This window comes from Panthera onca, chromosome C1 (genome assembly GCF_046562875.1).
Source record: "Panthera onca isolate mPanOnc1 chromosome C1, mPanOnc1 haplotype 2, whole genome shotgun sequence".
NCBI lineage: Eukaryota > Metazoa > Chordata > Mammalia > Carnivora > Felidae > Panthera > Panthera onca.
The window spans coordinates 72,761,893-72,782,083 of NC_138346.1; the positions used below are offsets into that span (position 1 = coordinate 72,761,893).

The 20,191-nt window shown below is 35.1% G+C and overlaps 1 protein-coding gene across 24 annotated transcripts in view; it reads left to right on the forward strand.

Annotated features, from left to right (window-relative positions):
* The window catches only part of BAZ2B (bromodomain adjacent to zinc finger domain 2B), a 434,969-nt gene that overhangs the window by 295,974 nt on the left and 118,804 nt on the right, over positions 1-20,191 (forward strand). For 20 of the 24 annotated variants that reach the window (XM_078451217.2, XM_078451213.2, XM_078451224.2 and 17 more), the window contains one exon: positions 18,767-18,955. The exons of the other annotated variants lie outside the window; for them this stretch is intronic. In XM_078451217.2, coding sequence (XP_078307343.1) covers positions 18,767-18,955 — 189 coding nt within the window. The remainder of the gene's footprint in view (positions 1-18,766; positions 18,956-20,191) is intronic. 24 annotated transcript variants of the gene reach the window in all.

Genomic DNA, 20,191 nt, shown 5'->3' on the forward strand with positions numbered 1-20,191 from the left:
GAAAATGCTTTTTTGTTTTTAGCTTTCACAGTGTTGTGGTTTATGTTTAAAGTAAAGCCTTATATTAACTTACAACCGATGGGTTGCATAAGAGAATGCTCAGTTGTCCTGCATAGCTCTATTTATCATATTTTCCTATCTTCCCTTATTTGATTCATTGTTTTTGGCCCATTCATTCTGATAACTCTCTTCATTTATAACAAGATCATAGAATGTTAATGAATCTAGACTCTTTGTCTTAAACAACTTGAATCTCCTCAATTTATTTGATGTATAGCGACAACAAAACCATTTTCATCTTTAAAATGTCAAAGCCTCACCAGTTCTTTAATGGATCCTTTGAGGACATTCTGTTGATTTAAACAGTTATTTTAATTGGCCTTTCTCCATCATCTTCATTAATGGTATGTCTGTAGGAATTCCTCTGAGTTACAAAGGATGTAATTCAAACCTGCTTTCAAACTTTGAATGATCAACTAATTTTTTTGAGTGAATACCTTGTTGGGGGTTGGGACTAAACCCACCTCCAAGTTAGCCTGTCCCTATTGTGCATGCTGGCAGAAGACATGAGACTCCTGGGTCAGACATTTTATTTCTTTCGCAGCAAATAGCATGAGTATCATGTTGGCCTTGGCTCCCCATGCCTCCCAAGTCCTAAAGAGGCAACACAATGGCCCAGTTGAATCTTATAAATCTTATAAGTGTGTTTGTGTTGCAGCTGAGGAATACCAAACTTGAGGAATCCAATGCTTTCATATTAAATGAAAGCAAACCTGCTCTGTCTTGAGGAAGATGCTGCTTCATCCTTCAGGGTTGCTCCCTGCAAATGCAATCCTGAGAAATGGTCTGCTTACAGAGCAGTCAAGGCTTTGCATTCTTGGCATACCCAGCAATAATATGCAGAAACCTGGGAGGATTGCCTCTCACAACACACCTTCAATTTTATTACAGTAACTATGATAGAAAACAACATCGCAATAATTATTGATTAAGGGTATCTGCATATGGGTTTTTGTTGGTCATATCAGAAGAGTAATATTTCTTTTTCCTTTAAGTTATAATTTTTAAAAAAGAACTTACCTATTTCTAAAAAATAATTTGAAACAGCTTTCAATAAATGTATTGGCACAATAAGCAAACACAAAATACCTAAAATATCAAAGAATAGGCTCTAAAAGGTAAAAAGGTGTTAGCCAAACAAAGCCACTGATATTGGACCAAAAAACTTACCAAACTAGTCGCTAAGAATAAAAGGAATACATAATGTGTTACATGACTCATACACCACTGTTAGTAAGTATATCAGTTCTTCAGAAGAAAAATAAACCTTTTTTTCTAGCCCTGAGTGGTATGTGGAATATGTCACCAGAACTTTTGTATAAAAAAACCAAATAGTACCTACATACCAATTTCACAGATACTCAGATTATTCCACATATTGACTCTGAGTAAAAGCTAAGAGAATAGTTCCACAATTAAACTTTATCAAATTTGTTTGAGATTTGTGGTCATTGACCTAACACAAAGGTAAAACTTTGAGAAATTTCAGTAATAGTTGCTGAATTTCAACCCATTTTTAAGGGTAGAAGCTTTAAACAAAAGCTTATAAAAATGCTGAATACACAAAACAAATATATGGTTTAAAAATTCTCTGGCTTAAGCCAGAGTATTACTTTTCCTTTAGAAATTAAAGACTGGTTTATATATGTGTCTTACTTGCAGGCCACCTCCCTCTACAGAAGTGTACCAAATCATAATATATCGAGGAAATTGCAAGTCGACCAATAAATACCTGAACTTAGGGTATATGTCGGTTATGACAGTGCTTAACTGTGAGTAGGAAAACATGGCAATTAAACATGCAAGCCCATAGAAAGGCAGTCCTGGAGTGGGTAATGCCATCACAGACTTGGGCTTCTAATTTTATATTCTGTCTTTTAGAGTATGGGGCTTTCATGCTCACATGTATATCCCATGGCTGTAAGAGAGCTGATTTCTGTACAGCATAATTTTCTAGGAAGGAAGAAGATGGGGTGAGGGTGCAGCAAAAGTTGCATACTAGCTTGCTTTGGCCCCTGTTAAAGAGCTTTCCCAGAAACCCCATCCAGAGATTTCCACTTGTATCTCTTTCCTCTGAATCATAACCTCAGCTTCCGGAAGGTCAGGAAAACAAGTTTTTAGCTGAGGATACTGCTTTGCTGAAGAAAATAGAGGTTACTAGTAAGGGATAGGCAATATCTACCATGGTGAAATGGAAGCAAGAGGGACAGGAAGTCAAGCTGGGGAATAGGCTACTGTCAGATCATTTAGAACTTCATGTGCGATGCTTAGGAATTTAGGCAGAGTCATGATTAAAAGCAAAGATTTTGCAATCGAAATAACTTGAAATTGAATCTTGGCTTGTTCACTTATTAACTGTGTGAATTTGGGTAATTAACTTATCTTTTTATTTTTTTTAAGGAGAGAGAACATATGTGAGGGAGGAGAGAGGCAGAGAGAGGGAGAATGAGAATATCAAGCAGGCTCCATGCTCAGCAGGGAGCCTGATGTGGGGCTTGATCCCATGATCCTGGAATCATAACCCAAGTTGAAAGTAAGAGTTAGACATTCATCTGACTGAGCCACCCAGGGGCCCCATTTTACTCCTTTCAAGCTTTAGTTGCCTCATCTATAGAATAGATATAACATCACCCATTTTGCAGCCTTATAGGGATAAATGAGATAATGCCTGACATACAGTGGGTGCCTAGTAAATTATAACCATTATTTTTATTCATACTTCATCCAAGTAGAAGGGTTTTATCATCACATGGCTTTGAAAATGAAAGCTTTAGCAACATTTGAACATCAGTTTGCAGTGGGAATGAGACTAGAGGCAAAGAAGACCTTTAGGAGTTAGTTATATTTATCTGGGTGAGAAATTATATGGGCTCAAATTAAGGAGTTAGAGAAGAAGGGACATATGGGACATAATGACTATTCAAATTTGGCAAGGCAATGTTTAGAGAGAGAGAGAAGCCCGGACATGACTCGAGTAACTGGGTCAGGAGTGAGGTAATGAGAAATGTGGAGGAGGAATAAGTTTTAAAAGAGAAAAGGCTCAGTTATCTTTTTGTTTGCATGTTGCACTTAATAGAATATACATCCATATTCCTGTTGGTGGACATTTGAGTTGTTTCCAACTTTTGCTAATTACAATGCTAGGACCAATAAACAAGGATCCCAGTGTATAGAAGCATACATTTCTGAAAATGTCTTCCAACTTTACCAGTAGTACTAATTTCTTTTTCCACCAACTGTGTATTAGAATCCTGAGGCTTGTCATCCATGCTAACACTTCCCATTGTCAGCCTTTTTGATTTTTGTCAGTGATGAATATGAAATGTCTCACTGAGGTGCCTTTTTATGTTTTTAGCCTTTTGGATCTTCTTTCTTGAAGTGATTATTTAGGACTTTGGTACATTTTTCCATCAGATTGTGTATCTTTTTCCTATAGATTTAGGAGTATTTTATATTTTGGATGCTGGTCCTTTTGTTAGTTATATTTGTGGGACCTATCTTTACCCAGTCTGTGGTGTGTCTTTTTTTATTCCAAATTGTCTTTTGATTAATAGAACTTCCAATTTTAATGTAGTCAGATTTCTCAATATTTTTATTTATGGTTATCCTAGTTTAAGAACTCCTCTTTAACCTTCAAGGTTATACATACATTTTTAAGGATTTCATTTTCCTTTCCTTCAGTATTACTTTGAAGAGTCCTTGGTAATCAGATAGCAGACCAGTTGTGATAGACTGAATTGGCTTTTTGGTTTTGAAATGGTCACCAGTTGGGGTTGTTGGTTGATATTTCAGCCAGTTCAGCTCATGATAACACTAAAGCTGTTTTCAGCAGAAAGAGATTTAATATAGGGAATTGGGTACTTATGAAATTATTGAGGAGCTGGTTCCCTCGTCGTCATGCATGCTTTCAGGGCGTTACTACTGAATTGGCCTGCTTAAGGGTCAATCAGGACACCACTGTTCCAGCTAATGTCTCCATGGATCATACCACCTCAGCTGCAATCCAGTGTTTGGGAACCACTGACATAACTGCCTCCAAGGTTGTTCTGTGTTGCCTCCTAGGTGTACACCCACCTCAGGCATGCACATTATGTGCTGCTAATGTGCCAGATTAACTCAGGTTTTAATTCTTTTCAAACATATCTGATTGGCAGAATCTAAACTATATCCATCCTGGCTGCAAGAGACACTGGTAAATGTAGTTTTAAGCTGCCCAGCTTCTGTATCACAGGAAGGTACACTGAAAGGAGGTTAGAACTAATGTTAAATGAGCCAATTGTCTATGCACGTCAGCTCATCTGGTGATAGGCCCTCTGCCATATCTCTCAACCTGTGAAGTGTAATAAACTCCTGATGTATATATAGATGAACTTAATACCAATTTCAGCAGTTTTCTTCTTCAGAACATCTAATAGCTCATATGTACTTATTACAAATTTCTTTTGATATATTATTCCATACAACAATGTAAATTAAACAAAATAGAAAAAATGCTTCACTCAAAAGATATGGCTCTTAAGCATCACAGACAATAGCAAATACCTATTGCTTTTTAAAAAGATGTTTAAAAGACTTTTAAGGACTTCATTCCTTCTATACAATATCATTAATTTTTCTGTATTTACTGGATCATGTCCCTCAATATAAAAGTATGCTGTTAGTATCTCCCATCCTAAAAAAAAAAAAAAAACACATACCAAAAACCTTCCTTTCATCTCAACTATTCTTCTGGTCATTGCCCTATTTTCTGCCTTGCTTCACAGGCAAATTCCTCAAAAGTCAAAGTTGCATATGCTTTCTCCTTTTTCTCATCTCTTATGTACACATCAACCCATACCTGTTACTTTTCTATTCTCATCTCAGCCTCTTGGCAGAGTTTACATAGTTGACCTCTTCCTCCTTCTTGAAAACCTGTTTTTTGGGAAAAGTTTGTATCGAATTGGTATTATTTCTTCCTTAAATTTTTGGTAGAATCCACCAGTGGAAGTCATCTGGGCTTGGAAAATTTGTTGTTGTTTTAATTGTTGTTGGAAGATATTAAGCCATGAGTTCAACTTTTTACATATTGATAGAGAATATATTCAGCTTATCGTTTTTCGTTAGTGAGCCTTGGTTGTTGATGTCTTTCAAGGAATTTGTCCATTTCATCTAAATCATTGACTTTATGAGCACAAAGTTGTTCCAAATAGTAACTTATCCTTTGAATGTCCTCTTTCATTATCGATGTTAATAATTTGTGCCTTTTTTTTCTTTGTGACTAGAGGTTTATCGATTTTATTAATCTTTTTGACAAACTAGCTTTTGGTTTCATTGGTTTTTCTCACTTTTGTGTTTTATTTATTTCTGTCCTTTATTATTTCCTGATTTTTTTTCTTTTGTGTGTGTAATTTCTTTCTTTCTTTCTTTCTTTCTTTCTTTCTTTCTTTCTTTCTTTCTTTTTGGTAACTTCTTAAAAGGAAAGCTTCGGTCATTTATTCAAGACCTTTTTCTTTTTCTTATGTATGCATTTAATGTTATAAACTTCTTGGTTAACTACTTGTAACTGTATCCCACATATTTTGATGTTTTCAGTATCATTCTAGTGAAAATATTTTGTTGCCTTTTGTATTTTTCTTTCACCAATGGGTTATTTGGAAGTCAGTAATTTGACATCTCAAGTTTTTTTAATTTTATTTTTTATTTTTAAAAATTTACACCAAATTAGTTAGCATATAGTGCAACAATGATTTCAGGAGTAGATTCCTTAGCGCCCCTTACCCATTTAGCCCATTCCCCCCTCCCACAACCCCTCCTGTAACCCTGTTTGTTCTCCATATTTATGAGTCTCTTCTGTTTTGTCCCCCTCCCTGTTTTTATATTATTTTTGTTTCCCTTCCCTTATGTTCATCTATTTTGTCTCTTAAAGTCCTCATATGAGTGAAGACATATGATTTTTGTCTTTCTCTGACTAATTTCACTTAGCATAATCCCCTCCAGTTCCATCCACGTAGTTGCAAATGGCAAGATTTCATTCTTTTTGATTGCCGAGTCATACTCCATTGTATATATATATATACCACATCTTTATCCATTCATGCATCGATGGATATTTGGGCTCTTTCCATGCTTTGGCTATTGTTGATAGTGCTGCTGTAAACACGGGGGTGCATGTGTCCCTTTGAAACAGCACACCTGTATCCCGTGGATAAATGCCTAGTAGTGCGATTGCTGGGTTGTAGGGTAGTTCTACTTTTAGTTTTTTAAGGAACCTCCATACTGTTTTCCAGAGTGGCTGCACCAGCTTGCATTCCCACCAACAATGCAAAAGAGATCCTCTTTTCTCCGCATCCTCGCCAACATCTGTTGTTGCCTGAGTTGTTAAATGTTAGCCATTCTGACAGGTGTGAGGTGGTATCTCATTGTGGTTTTGATTTGTATTTCCCTGATGATGAGTGATGCTGAGCATTTTTTCATGTGTCGGTTGGCCATCTGGATGTCTTCTTTGGAGAAGTGTCTATTCGTTTCTTTTGCCCATTTCTTCACTGGATTATTTGTTTTGTGGGTGTTGAGTTTGAGAAGTTCTTTATAGATTTTGGATACTAACCCTTTATCTGACAGATTGTTTGCAAATATCTTCTCCCATTTTGTCGGTTGCCTTTTAGTTTTGCTGATTGTTTCCTACGCTGTGCAGAAGCTTTTTATTTTGATGAGGTCCCAGTAGTTCATTTTTGCTTTTGTTTCCCTTGCCTCTGGAGACGTGTTGAGTAAGAAGTTGCTACAGCCAAGATCAAAGAGGGTTTTGCCTTCTTTCTCCTCGAGGATTTTGATGGCTTCCTGTCTTACATTAAGGTCTTTCATCCATTTTGAGTTTATTTTTGTGTATGGTATAAGAAAGTGGTCCAGGTTCATTCTTCTGCATGTCGCTGTCCAGTTTTCCCAGCACCACTTGCTGAAGAGACTGTCTTTATTCCATTGGATATTCTTTCCTGCTTTGTCAAAGTATAGTCGGCTATATGTTTGTGGGTCCGTTTTTGCAGTCTCTATTCTGTTCCATTTATCTGAGTGTCTGTGCTTGTGCCAGTACCATACTGTCTTGATGATTACAACTTTGTAGTATAGCTTGAAGTCTGGGATTGTGATGTCTCCTGCTTTAGTTTTCTTTTTCAAGATTGCTTTGTCTATTCGGGGTCTTTTCTGGTTCCATACAAATTTAGGATTATTTGTTCTAGCTCTGTGAAGAATGCTGGTGTTGTTTTGATAGGGATTGCATTCAATATGTAGATTGCTTTGAGTAGTATTGACATTTTAACAATATTTGTTCTTCCCATCCAGGAGCATGGAATCTTTTTCCATTTTTTTGTGTCTTCTTCAATTTCTTTCATAAGCCTTCTATAGTTTTCAGTGTGTAGATTTTTCACCTCTTTGGTTAGATTTATTCCTAGGTATTTTATGGTTTTTTGTGCAACTGTAAATGGGATCGATTCCTCGATTTCTCTTTCTGTCACTTCATATTTGGTGTATAGGAATGCAACTGATTTCTGTGCGTTATATCCTGCAACTTTGCTGAATTCATGAATCAATTCTAGCAGTTTTTTGGTGGAATCTTTTGGGTTTTCCAACATCTCAATTCTTTATCGATGTCCATTTTAATGTCATTGTGGTCAAAAACATACTGATGATGATCTATCCTCTGTTTTTTGACTTTCCACTGTTTTGTTTTTTGTTTTTTTTTTTTGTAGACTAACCCCCTGCTGGTTTCTTCTGTGCCTGTGAAAACTGTTGGGTCAACCAAGTACTTAGGCAGAGATGAGTCTCTTTCTCTCTGTGGTTTCCTTGCTTCTAAGATTACCCTCTACTTTCCAGCTGCTGTGCTAGCTTTGGACTCTGTACTCTGACACTTCAGGCTTTCTGCTGTCTAAGCTTATCATGGTGAGGGATTGTACTCAATAAAGAAATACATCAAACTCAGCTGATCTGCTATGTGTAGCTCTGTCTTTCAGGAGTAGATTTCTCTTCATTCTCTGCTAGCTATTTCGCAGTGCCCTGGAATCCTTCCCTATTCATGTACAGTGTACTTGTAGCTAGGCACTTGGATAATTTAAGCTCTGAATTTGGGCCTCATTCTTTCTGTGGTTTGCTCATTGCCAGAATTTCCCCTATAAATTTCCTGATGTTTTCTCAGCCCTGGATTCTGACCTCTGGCACCTTTAGTTGATAAGCCTGATGTGTTTTCTTCCGCTCTTTTCTGTAGTTATACCTGTGAGGTTTAGGCAGCATATCGGACCAGAAAGCCACAAAGTCATGCTTCTTACCCCCTTCTCATTACGATTTTTCTAGATTAAACTCTCCCTTGGCTTTTCTTAGCTTTTGGTTGCTTTTCAGTACCTTTAATTTTGTTGTTGTTGTTTTAAATCCGATTTTTATAATTATTTTCTATGGATGGTTCATGTGACCTCTTCACTACTACTACAGTATTGCCTGAAGTTGCCCCCCAAAAACAAATCACTTTAAAAAAATTCGCCTAAGACTCCAGGGGTGGTGTGTTACCCAGTCTAGCCAATCCAAATATATTTCTCAGGCAGTAGTGATTGGCTAAGGAATAAGAGCCACATGATGTAAGTCAGAGTAATCAAAGACAAAGGGATTCCATTCTGGGATTGTTATTCGTGAGAAAGGATACCCTTTTGTCCCACAAACCTAGGAGGAAGGGCCCATTTGAGGAAGGGCCCATTTGAGGAAGTAGAACCAAACGAAGAAAGAGAAATTAGGTGCTGGTAAACTTTCAATCTTCCTTATTTAAAGTGAATATTTTCCAAAGCTTTTACATTGTGTGAGTTAATACATACACTTTTTTACTTTAGCCATTTTTGAGCTGGGTGTTTGGTACCTTTTGACCTAACACCTAACACCCTATACCCTCCATGATCAAATCTCTGACTACATCAAATTGATCCAGTACTGTTCTCACTCTGGTCTCATTATCTTTCAGCCTCCTAAGCCTTTCACTTCTTCAGATATAAAACATTCTTTCCCAAATCAGGATCTCAAACATGCTTCCCCTGTGTCTGGAAGATCTTCATGTGGCTGATTCTTTCTTATGGTTTGTCTCAGGTTAAATGTCCTAAGACACTAATTGGAGAATTCTCCTCTGTTCATAGTGTCTATGTAATTGTTCCACTATTATATATTTTTGCCCCTAATAATTTCCTCCATCATACTCTTCACAATCTAATTATACAGTTGGTGTTATTTTACTTACTTGTCCTTTTTCTGTGTTTAAAGGACAGGAACTATATCTGCTTTTTTTTAATCCACATTTATCCATTCAGGGATTGGCACAAAATATATGCTCAAGAAACAATTTTTGAAGAAAGGAAGGAGATGAACTTGCAGGACTTGGACATGAAAATTAGATGATGAATCAACTTTAATTAATACATTTTCTAGATGATGCTATATTTTGTTCGGTAATACCAAATGGCTATGCAGATTTTAGCTGGGGATGGGCATTATAAGCCACATGGTAAAGAATCTTAAAGTATCAGCTGACCTTGCTGAAAACAGAAGGAATAAATAAAACCCTGCAAGTTCAAAGTTGTTATTTTATTCGAACTTCTTATTTAGAAGATACCCAGGGCTTAAGTTTACATCACTAGTGAATCATCAAGGGAATGAGATAGACCTATTCTTGTGGGTTTAGGGATACAGCCAAAGTTTTATCCCAGTTTCTTTGAATATTTACATTATAGTATAAACTACCATTATTTTCCTTTTTAGATGATTTGTATATGTTGTAGATATCTACAAATTTCATAAATAAAGGCCCTCAAACTTTCAAGTATCTAAACTTCCTCCAACTTAGTGTGTTTATTTAATGATGGATTTGATCACAAAGCACCCAATATTTTTGAAATATTATTTTACCTAACTTTTATGAGTAGAACTTTGTAGTTTTAACTTAGAATTTTAACAGTAAATTACTAAAGTAAGGTAATATCTTAAAACCAATTAAGTACTCATAAAAATAAGCCCAGTGCTATAGATTAAATTTTGTCTCTTCCCAGAAAACATACTGGAGTCCTAACTCCCAGTATCTCAGAATGTGACCTATTTGGAGATAGAGTCCTTACAGAAGATCAAGTTAAAATGAGGTTATTAGAGTGGGTTTTAAACCAGTATGACTGGTATCCTTATGAATGAGGGAAATTTGGACACAGAGACATGCACAGAGAAGCCCATGTAAAGACCTACAAAGAACACCTAGGTTACCAAAAGCTAAGAGAGAACCAAGGAACAGATCCTTCCTTAGAGCCACTTTGATTTCTGACTGCCAACCTCTGAAACTGTGTGATGATAAATTGTAATCAGAGGCACTCAGTTTGTGGTACTTTGTTATGGCAACCCCAGCAAATTAATACACTTAGTACGTTTTTCAAAGCTGATTTAATAATTTTTGCTCATTGTAAGTATTTTTTATTTATTAAAACATAGGTAAAATAAGATTTTGGAATTCGATTATTTTTAGTTTTCTATTTCATTACTAAAATAAGTACAGTTGGATTTGAAGATAAAAGTATATATAAAATATTGTATATTTTTAGCATTTTAATCCATGAACTCTAAATCCTTTCGTCGGATCTAACAAAAATGCTTATTACGAAAGAGGAACTGCTCCTATCTTTTAACAACAGTCATTTGCTAAACTGAATCAAAAGCTGTTTACCATGTTCAGTGTTAGAGAGTGGCAGCTTTTGTTCCCAAGGTTACCTAGGCTGTTAATGACTTGTTTTCTAATTTTATAACACCACAACTATTTGAAAGGAAAAATAGTAATTTTACATAAAATCCAGGCAGATCACAACTTAAATCGAGTGATGGAATTAGTCTCTCTGGTACACATAGCAACATCTTGGGCCCCAGATATGTTGCACCAAGAAGGGCACATTGGTTACCCTACCCAATGATGCATAATCTCTTCAAATTGAGAGAAAGCATTAAAGAAACCACATTGAGAGATGTTCTACAAAATACTGAACCAGTACTCTTGAATGTATCAAGGTCTTGAAAGACAAGTCTGAGGAACTGTCACAAATCAGGGAAAATTAAGGAGGTACAGCAACTAAACCTTAAAAGATCTGAATAAATTTTTAATTTTAATTAATTAATCAAGGTTAATTTCCTGGTTTTGAAAATTCTTTTTTGTCACGTAAGATGTTAACATAGGGGAGGTTGAGACTGCTGTTTTTGCAACTCTTGTGAGTCCTAAAATAATCTCAAAATAAATACTTAAAAATAAAGACTTTATTTCCATGCCATGCATCATTTTAAATGTTAAAATATAAGGGTTAACTGGCTAAAAACGTTTTGAGACTGCAGGAATGAAATGAAGTTTATTTGGGGAAATGTTTTATCACCATTAACTATAGAATTCTGTTCTCTAATCAGAGATCAAGTTTATATAGTTTACACACTTTGAGTTCTAGAATATTTGAAGATTAATATATTTAAGGATTTTAACATGTGAGCCAATCATTTGAGCATTTCTTGAATTTACAGTGATTTTGATGATGTTCAAGTTGTTTTTACACTTAGTCATTACTAGTGTTAATATACGCACATAACCTTTATTTCAATGTGCTGCCAGTTTTGATGATTATGCAGAAGTAAGCCTACCTGTATAGCAAAGGCTGATTTCGCAATGCTGTAAAATTATGCTTATAATTTTAAGTAAGTGGAGACAAGAGTTTGAAGACATGTTGCAACAAGTTTGGGAAGCAATGAAAGATTAAAGATATTTTTATTTCTAGTGCACAAAAGGCAACATGTGGAGTTCTCTCACAGTAAGCAGTCTCCTTGATTTTTAAAAAGATTAAATGCTTTAGCATACTTTTTGTAATTATTTTTAAACTATTTTTTTAATATTTATTTATTTTGGAGAGAGAGAGAGAGACAGACAAACAGACCGAGTGTGAGCGGGGGAAGGGCAGAGAGAGGGAGACACAGAATCTGAAGCAGGTTCCAGACTCTGAGCTGTCAGCACAGAGCCCCATGTGGGACTCGAACTCATGAACCATGAGATCATAACCTGAGCCAAAGTCGAATGCTCAACCAACTGAACCGCCATGCAGGTACCCCTAATTATTTTGCTTCAATTGGCTATCTGGACTTTTCTAGTAGATAGGAGATTTTATTCAGTGGTAGTTTAGGTTCAAGGCATTAGTACAGTGTTTATACTATTTTGTTCTCATGGGGGGAAAACCCTTATTGTGTTCTGGCATGAAATTCACCAACATTAATAAAGACACTTGCAGTTACCATGCTTTGTTAGTTACCATGGCTTGTTAGCAAGACACTGGCATTTTGTGTAACTTCTTTAAATTACTTTAGATTGGCTAGCAGAATTTAAAAAGCTCTGCTAAAAAATATTGAGCTTATTATAATGGAAGTCAGAACTCAGGTATTACAGATGTATATTAATTTTTATTCAAGATGTGCGCATTATTATCTACCACTTAAAATAGAAACTAAAAGTTGCATTCATAATATTGAAACTATGTTTGAATATTAGTATCTGTTAAAAAGAATAATTGTAGTCTTCTAAAAGTATGTTCATCTTATGACATGATTTATCAGATTGCAAATGTTTTCTCAGAGCAAAATTTAAGAATTTTAATCATAACAAGTGTTTATTTTGGAGGATCTTCTGATATCAGGTATATTAATGTAGAAAAAAATTACTTCTCCAAAAATGGAACATTCTAATATCCAAATAACTTTATTTTGTAGTCATGAGGTTAACAGAACCTGTTTGACTCATGTTGTATTTTGCTTCATGTAAGAAAATTATTGTGTTATTTTTATTAATACAGAATATGCTTTGTTTTAAATGTAGTTATGACATTCATTGAGCCACCACCAGTCCCTGATAAAAAGTCACTTTATGAACAGAAGCTTGAAATTTCAATATAGCTAAAGGCTAAGGATATTGTTCTGGTGATGGAATCAAGGGTGTAATATAAACAGCACCCCCTGCTGTATAAGAAGATTAAAGCCATAACATAGAGTCCTTAAATCAGCATATAATTTCCCAAAGAGCTTTGAGTAACTTTGTGAATGCTTTTTATAATTGGAGGATAGAAAAAGTGAGATATACAGTTGTTCCTTGAACAACACGGTTTGAACTGTGTGGGTCCCCTTATACAGACGTTTTTCCCCCAATAAATACCGTTTAGTACTATAAATGTACTTCTCTTCATTACGATTTTAACATTTGTAATATTAAAAAATTTTTTTAATATTTATTTATTTTTGAGAGAGACAGAGACAGAATGCGAGTGGGTTAGGGGCAGAGAGGGAGGGAGACACAGAATCCGAAGAAGGCTTCAGGCTCCAAGCTGTCAGCACAGAGCCGGATGCAGGGCTCAAACCCACAGGCCGTGAGGTCATGACCTGAGCTGAAGTCGGACACTCAACCGACTGAGCCACCCAGGTGCCCCTTAACATTTGTAATATTTTAATTGCAAGAATATTGTATAGAATATAGATAACATACAAAATATGTGTTAATTTTGACTATTATGTTGTCAGTAAGGCTTCCAGTTGACAATAGGCTATTAGTAGTTAAGTTTTGGAAGGAGTCAAAAGGTATAGGTGGATTTTCACCTGCAGGGGGTGGGAGGAGGGGTGGCACCCCTTAATTCTATGTTGTTCAAGGATCAACTGTATTTTCAGTCATTCAAATAATTCCTGGTTGTTCTAGCCTTTTAAAAGAAGAAGGAAACAAAGAAAACGACCATTTTAGCTGTCTGTATGCAGGTATTAGGAAGCATTGCCCTTGCAACTGATAACAGTTTGTTTTATGCAATGTTTTAAAGACAGTAAAAATGATTAAGAGATGGCTTTTTTCTTTATAACTTTACATTCTAGAAATGTAGTATGGTAAAAGATTGCAAATAATCATGAAAGTTCAAAAAAAACCCCAAAACATGTCTGGGAAATTCAGGAATACTTCTTGGGCAATATGTTTTTGAAATAGTTAAGATAGATAAGATTATAAAAGGCAAAAGAAGTTAAAAAAAAAAAAAAAACCGTTACGTAGGTGGGGGATGTGAAGTAAAAGAACGTGACCAAAAATATAACATGGGAAACATTTGTTACTTAAGTACCAATTATGTTTCACACATGCCAGGTATTGGGGATGCTGAGATAAATCAGATTCAGTTTTTGTTCTCAAGGAGCTAAAATCTTAGTTTACCAATTATTTGCATAGAAGTGATAGTTAAAACAGTGAAAACACATGAATAACAGAAAGAAAGAATACAGGGGAAAAAAAGATAGCTGGACAAAATCTTTAAGAATGCTTAACAATTAGAAAAGAGAATCCAATAAAGCAAACCAGAAATATTATTAAAAGATACAGTTAAGAAGATGATCAAGACCGTTCCGTGACCTGGAGCTTAAGGGTGAACATGGATTGTGTGTGTGTGTGTGTGTGTGTGTGTGTGTGTGTGTGTGTGTGTGTGTGTTTTAAGTCCCCCTCACTCCCCTGAATGTGGGTTTTAATAAGGAAGAGGCACTCAGAAAGGCCAGATTTATACAGAGAGGTTAAAAATGAGACATGTCAAGATTAGACATCATCATCATCCTGATGATTAGGAAAACTTTAGTAACTTTATAGACAAAATGGAAGAGAGGCTTGAGGTTTGGCACAAATAGTAAAGATCCCAAGAAGTGGGGAGGGAACAGACATACAGGTAAGACTTTTATTTCAAGGTTAACTCAGGAGAGATGGCAATGAGATTGAGAAGGAAGAATAGATAGGGTCGGTATGGTAGGAGATTGGGGGAGTCATGCTAAGAAGTAAGGAAATGGAAATGTGGAAACTGTGGGTAGAGTGCAACTTAAGAGTTTAAGATGTTTTGAGGTGGTAGAGTTTTGAATGATCAAAACCAATATGAGACCTAAATGGAATCAAGGAGGAAGTGGTAATTAAAAAAAAAAAAAAAGTCAGGGTTAAGTGTCCGACTTTGGCTCAGGTCATAATCTCACAGTTTGTGGGTTTGAGCCCCTCATTGGGCTCTATGCTGACCGATCAGAGTCTGGAGCCTGCTTTGGATTCTGTGTCTCCCTCTCTGTCTGCCCCTAATCCCTGTCTCTCTCTCAGAGAGCTCTGTCTCTCTCTCAAAAATAAATAAACATTCAAAAAAAAAAAAAAAAAAAAAAGGACCAGGGGTTGGTGAAGTAAGGCAAAAGAAAGAAAGCTAGGAAGTATACTTCCTGTTCTGATTGAAGGTCTTTGAAATAAGTCCCATGGATGTACTTTTCATGAGTAGTGAATTAATTTGTTCAACAGATATTTACTGTATACTTTGTATGAAACACCATTTTTGGGTGTTTGGAATCTATTACTAGCTCCTATATATGAAAGTACCAGTTTAAATAATACTGAAATATTAATTAACTTGTTTTAGACAATGTGGTGTAAAAAATAGTTCAATAGTATTTAAGTTATGTTCAACTATGAGTTTCTTGAGGTCAGGGATTATGTCTCATTCTTCCTTGTATGCCAAATACTAAACATAGCACCTGACACTTCATAGGTATGTTTATGAAATGCCTGAATTACAGAAACTTTTGAATAAAGAACAGAATAATTCTGGAAGATTTTTACATGGAATTAGTATCTGTGTATTTTAAAAGGTGGTACAAAAACAATACTGAAATTATATATAGTGTTAAGAGATTTTAATGAGAAAGCTATTTTTTATATCATTGACTTCTAGATTCTTGCTATAAAGGCAAAAATACAGTAAAAAATATGAAATGCATTATGAAATCGTTTCTCTTCTGTGTACAACTGTATCCATATATGGCAGAGGAAATCTCTAATGTGTATTTTTGATAACGCATGGCATCACTATAATCATTATAATGTGGTCCTAGTGTTTTTTACTAAATACAAAAGTGATAGGCCAATAGGGAATAAACCCTAAAGATTCCATTGTCACCTGGGTGTTTTCTATGCTTTAATTATCTTCACCAAGAGTTTTACAAGAAAGAGTAAAAAAATAGAATAAGTTAGCTTCTTTGTAATGTTGCTGGGCATAAATGTAACTCTGTGTACAGGACTATGCTTTCTTTTTTCCATTTGAATCTATGGTGAGTGAAGCTCATATTTTGTTGAAATTCTAGATTCACTTCCTTCTAGATATCCACTCTTTTTAGAGTTAAAAAAAAAAAGAACATTTTTGTTATCAAATTGTGTATGATTGGTTCTTGATTACTGCTGCAAGAGTGACAACTTCATTTAAGTATTGTTCATGTTTTCTGTTCACGAGACTCCAACATTTAGCTCATTTACTTCACAAAAATAAAATTGATCTTTTAACTATGCATCTAGGAACGTTTACTACTAATTCATTAGCTGTTATGAAAGTATTTCGAGCAGTTTCTGACCCTTTATAATTTCAATCTGTTCTGAATTTTTATAATATTTGTGTAGTTTTGAGTTTACCCCACAGATTTTTTTCATATTAAATCATTTTTACATAAATAGAGTTGACAAATATAATTTAAGAATTATTATTTTATAAAATATAAATGAAAAGTGATTCTAAAATCCTCAAACTGGAGTGGTTAGTTTAACTTGCTTATCAAGAAAACTGATGTAGAAGGAAAGGTAACTGATCATAGTATGTTTATAAATGAAACATTTGATTAAGGGCATCTGATTGATGAAGTTGAAATGATTGGTAAGAACCAGGGATTTTACCTGTGAAAATAAATAAATACTAGTTCTTGATGTTACAGTTCATTTTTTAGAGAAACTAGCTGGGTTTTTGAGACTTTGCAAAAAAAAAAAAAAATTTACACAATCTTTCTGGTGACCTGTTGCTACTCTTAGTGATTTTGAATGGCCTTTTTTTTTTTTTTTTTTTTTTTAAATTTTTTTTTTCAACGTTTTTTATTTATTTTTGGGACAGAGAGAGACAGAGCATGAACGGGGGAGGGGCAGAGAGAGAGGGAGACACAGAATCGGAAACAGGCTCCAGGCTCTGAGCCATCGGCCCAGAGCCTGACGCGGGGCTCGAACTCACGGACCGCGAGATCGTGACCTGGCTGAAGTCGGAGGCTTAACCGACTGCGCCACCCAGGCGCCCCATTGAATGGCCTTTTCTTATCGTATGCCCTATTTTTGTTTTGACTCAACTTTAGTGCTAATGTGGTCTAGAATTCTGATAACACAAAAGTACCAAATTCACAAAATTTCTGTTTAGGCTGTGATGAACAGAAACAGAGATTGGCTGACTTAGAAAGGATACCCAAGTCTGTCCTTCCCTTGTCCTCTCCCTTACAGTTTGTTTGTGGGCCTTCTTGCAAAGGCACTTTGAGGATCTTCCCGTGAGATCCAGTTACTGCGTTGTTATAATGGGAAATTCACCCTCAATTGGAACTTTTTACCTGATAAGTTGATATAAGATATAGTTGATGCAATTTATTTAAATCTTACTACTTCAGTTAAAAAGTGTTGTGTTATTTCAGTAAATAATGCAGAGTTTATATTAATCTCTGAAGGTGGACTGTGACCTTTTTGATGACTTCCTTTTGGTTTTCAGGAATAAAAAAAGCAGAGGAGATATTTCCTTGATAACTAAATGACAACAAAAGTTTATTTTTTTTAACTTACATAATTACATTTCTCAAATGTATTATGTTAAGCCTAAATTGCAGTACACAGTTAGGTATGGTATAAGCAGGAGATAATAAGGAAGACTTACCCTTATTTTGACACAGAGCATAATAGTACCTTTTACACAGTAAATTCTTAAAATAGCCTAGAGTGTGGGATTTGATATTCTGTTTTCATAGTATCAGGCCAAGGAAACTTAATTATTTCCTGGAAGTTAAAGGAAGGTTTCCAAGTATTAACAAATTTCCTGCTATTTCTCTTACAAAATATGAAAAACAAGTCATGGTTTTGATTGTGTAACATTTCAAACTGGAATCATGACACTCAGAACTGGATTCTCTTTAGAGTGGAAATTGAACAGTCACACATTTGAATTGAACATGATCTTTCCATCACAAAGTTCAAAAAGACTTTTGTATTGATAACCACCCTTAGATACATTTAGAAATATCTTAGTAGGTTTATTTATTAAATCTTTACGTTGTCTTTTACGTTGCTTTATTAGGCCAAAATATAATCTGTTTTTGGTATGCACACTCCTCACCTCAGAGGTATTGGACAGAGACCATAGCTTCACTTCTAGTACATGGAACTGGGAATGCTTTGCCCAGAGTGTATGAGAATCTGAGTAATGGTTGGTGACAAATCCTGGACTGACTTCTTTGGTTTTCAACCTTATGTTAATAGAACGTTTTTATTTTCATTCTTATGAGTGTAAAATTTTGCTAAGAATGTAATGCATTAACAGAAAGTTCACTTCAGCAGGTCAAACTATATAATTAGTGAAAATTATGTACCTGAAACATTATTTTTCCAATCTCAAATTCAAAGTAAATAAGGTTATACCACTCATTTTGATATTTAGAGTACTTCAGTATTTCTAGAAATATTCTATAGAGTGTGAAGAGCAAAAATACAAAAGAAAAAAGTGTAAAATAGAAATTTAATGGATAAGAAATTTTAATTATGAACGCTGAAATCAGATAAATCTCATCTGTTTTTATAGTACAACTTTAAGTGTGTTTTTTTCCCTCCCAGGACATTTATTCAGAGCAGCTGGGGATCAACCGTTTAACCTGTCCACAGTGTCGAGTGCCTTCCCAATGGTCAGCCACCCAGTCTTTGGTCTACATTCAGCCAGCTCAGGGCATTCAGAATTTGGTGGTTTGGGGACACTTGGTACACCCACAGCCTTAGCCGCACATCCCCAACTAGCATCTTTTCCAGGTAAACATCTGTTACAAACAGTGTTCAAGGAGAGGAGGAAAGCTTGAAAATGTTCAAGCGGTAATTTGTTTATTAAATTGAACAAAAAGAGTAGTCTAATGCCTGGTATATTAAAACTCTTGTACAAGAATTGGCTCTATCCTATTTACCATGTGCAAAAAACCCCACACGATTTGTGCTAGGTGGTAGTGCAATTATAGATATTCAAGTGTTTAGAGAAGGGGGCATCTGCCACAAAAGTGAATAATTAGGCCATGTTTTTCTCATGCCTTTTATTGAAATATAACATGCAGGGAGGTGTAAATATCTTAAGTGTAGAGCTTGATGAACTTTCCTCAGCTTTATTTGATTTTTAAAAATTATTTAACTCAGAGTGGAAAGTACATTCCAGTTCTTACAATCAATATATCTATACTTTTATTTTGAGTTCTCACTTCCTAAGGAAGATGAACTTGGCTCTTAAATTTCTATATTTTTCCATATTTGATAAGAACAACTATAGATTTGCACCACTTGCATAGCAGCAAGACCAGAATTATCCCAATTCTATAGATGAGAATTCAGGAGCTCCGTAGGACATCAGTTAAAGCTTAAATTGGACAAACATGCTATGATTTGTCTCATTATGTTATTTTGAAAGTCTAAACTTTAATGTGTTTCTGGTGATTGATTTTACTTTAATAAATTTTAGTAAGGGACGCATGGTTTAGTGTTACATAAAATAGCTTAAAAATTAGAGCATAATTCTAGAGACAAATAGACCTGAATTTAAATGTGACTGCTACCTTGAACAAGTAATATGACCACTCTGCCTCAGTTTTCTCATCTGAAAAATGAGGATAAATAATAGTACCTGCCTCTTAGTATTCTTGTAAAGATTAAGGATAAGCCATATCAGTACTGATTGCAAAGTTTAGCATATATAATTAGTACATAATTGTAGTTATCATTATTATTTCCTCTTGCCCACTTTAATGGGTAATAAATTGTCAAGTGCTCCTTTAAAAGGAAACAAGTATCTCATTTTAACTATATACAGAATGGAAAGATGGTTAGATGTATATTTCAAGTACTGTTTTTTGAGTCATATTATTCCTTTAATTCAGTTGTTTGGGAGAGAGGAGCTGAATGGGAGGGATAATGTGACTGCAAAGTTAAAATGAAGTCTTAAACTAAGTTTTAGCATTTGCTTTAAAAATACTGATAGGAATTTATTTTGGCCAGTTTCTAGCATGG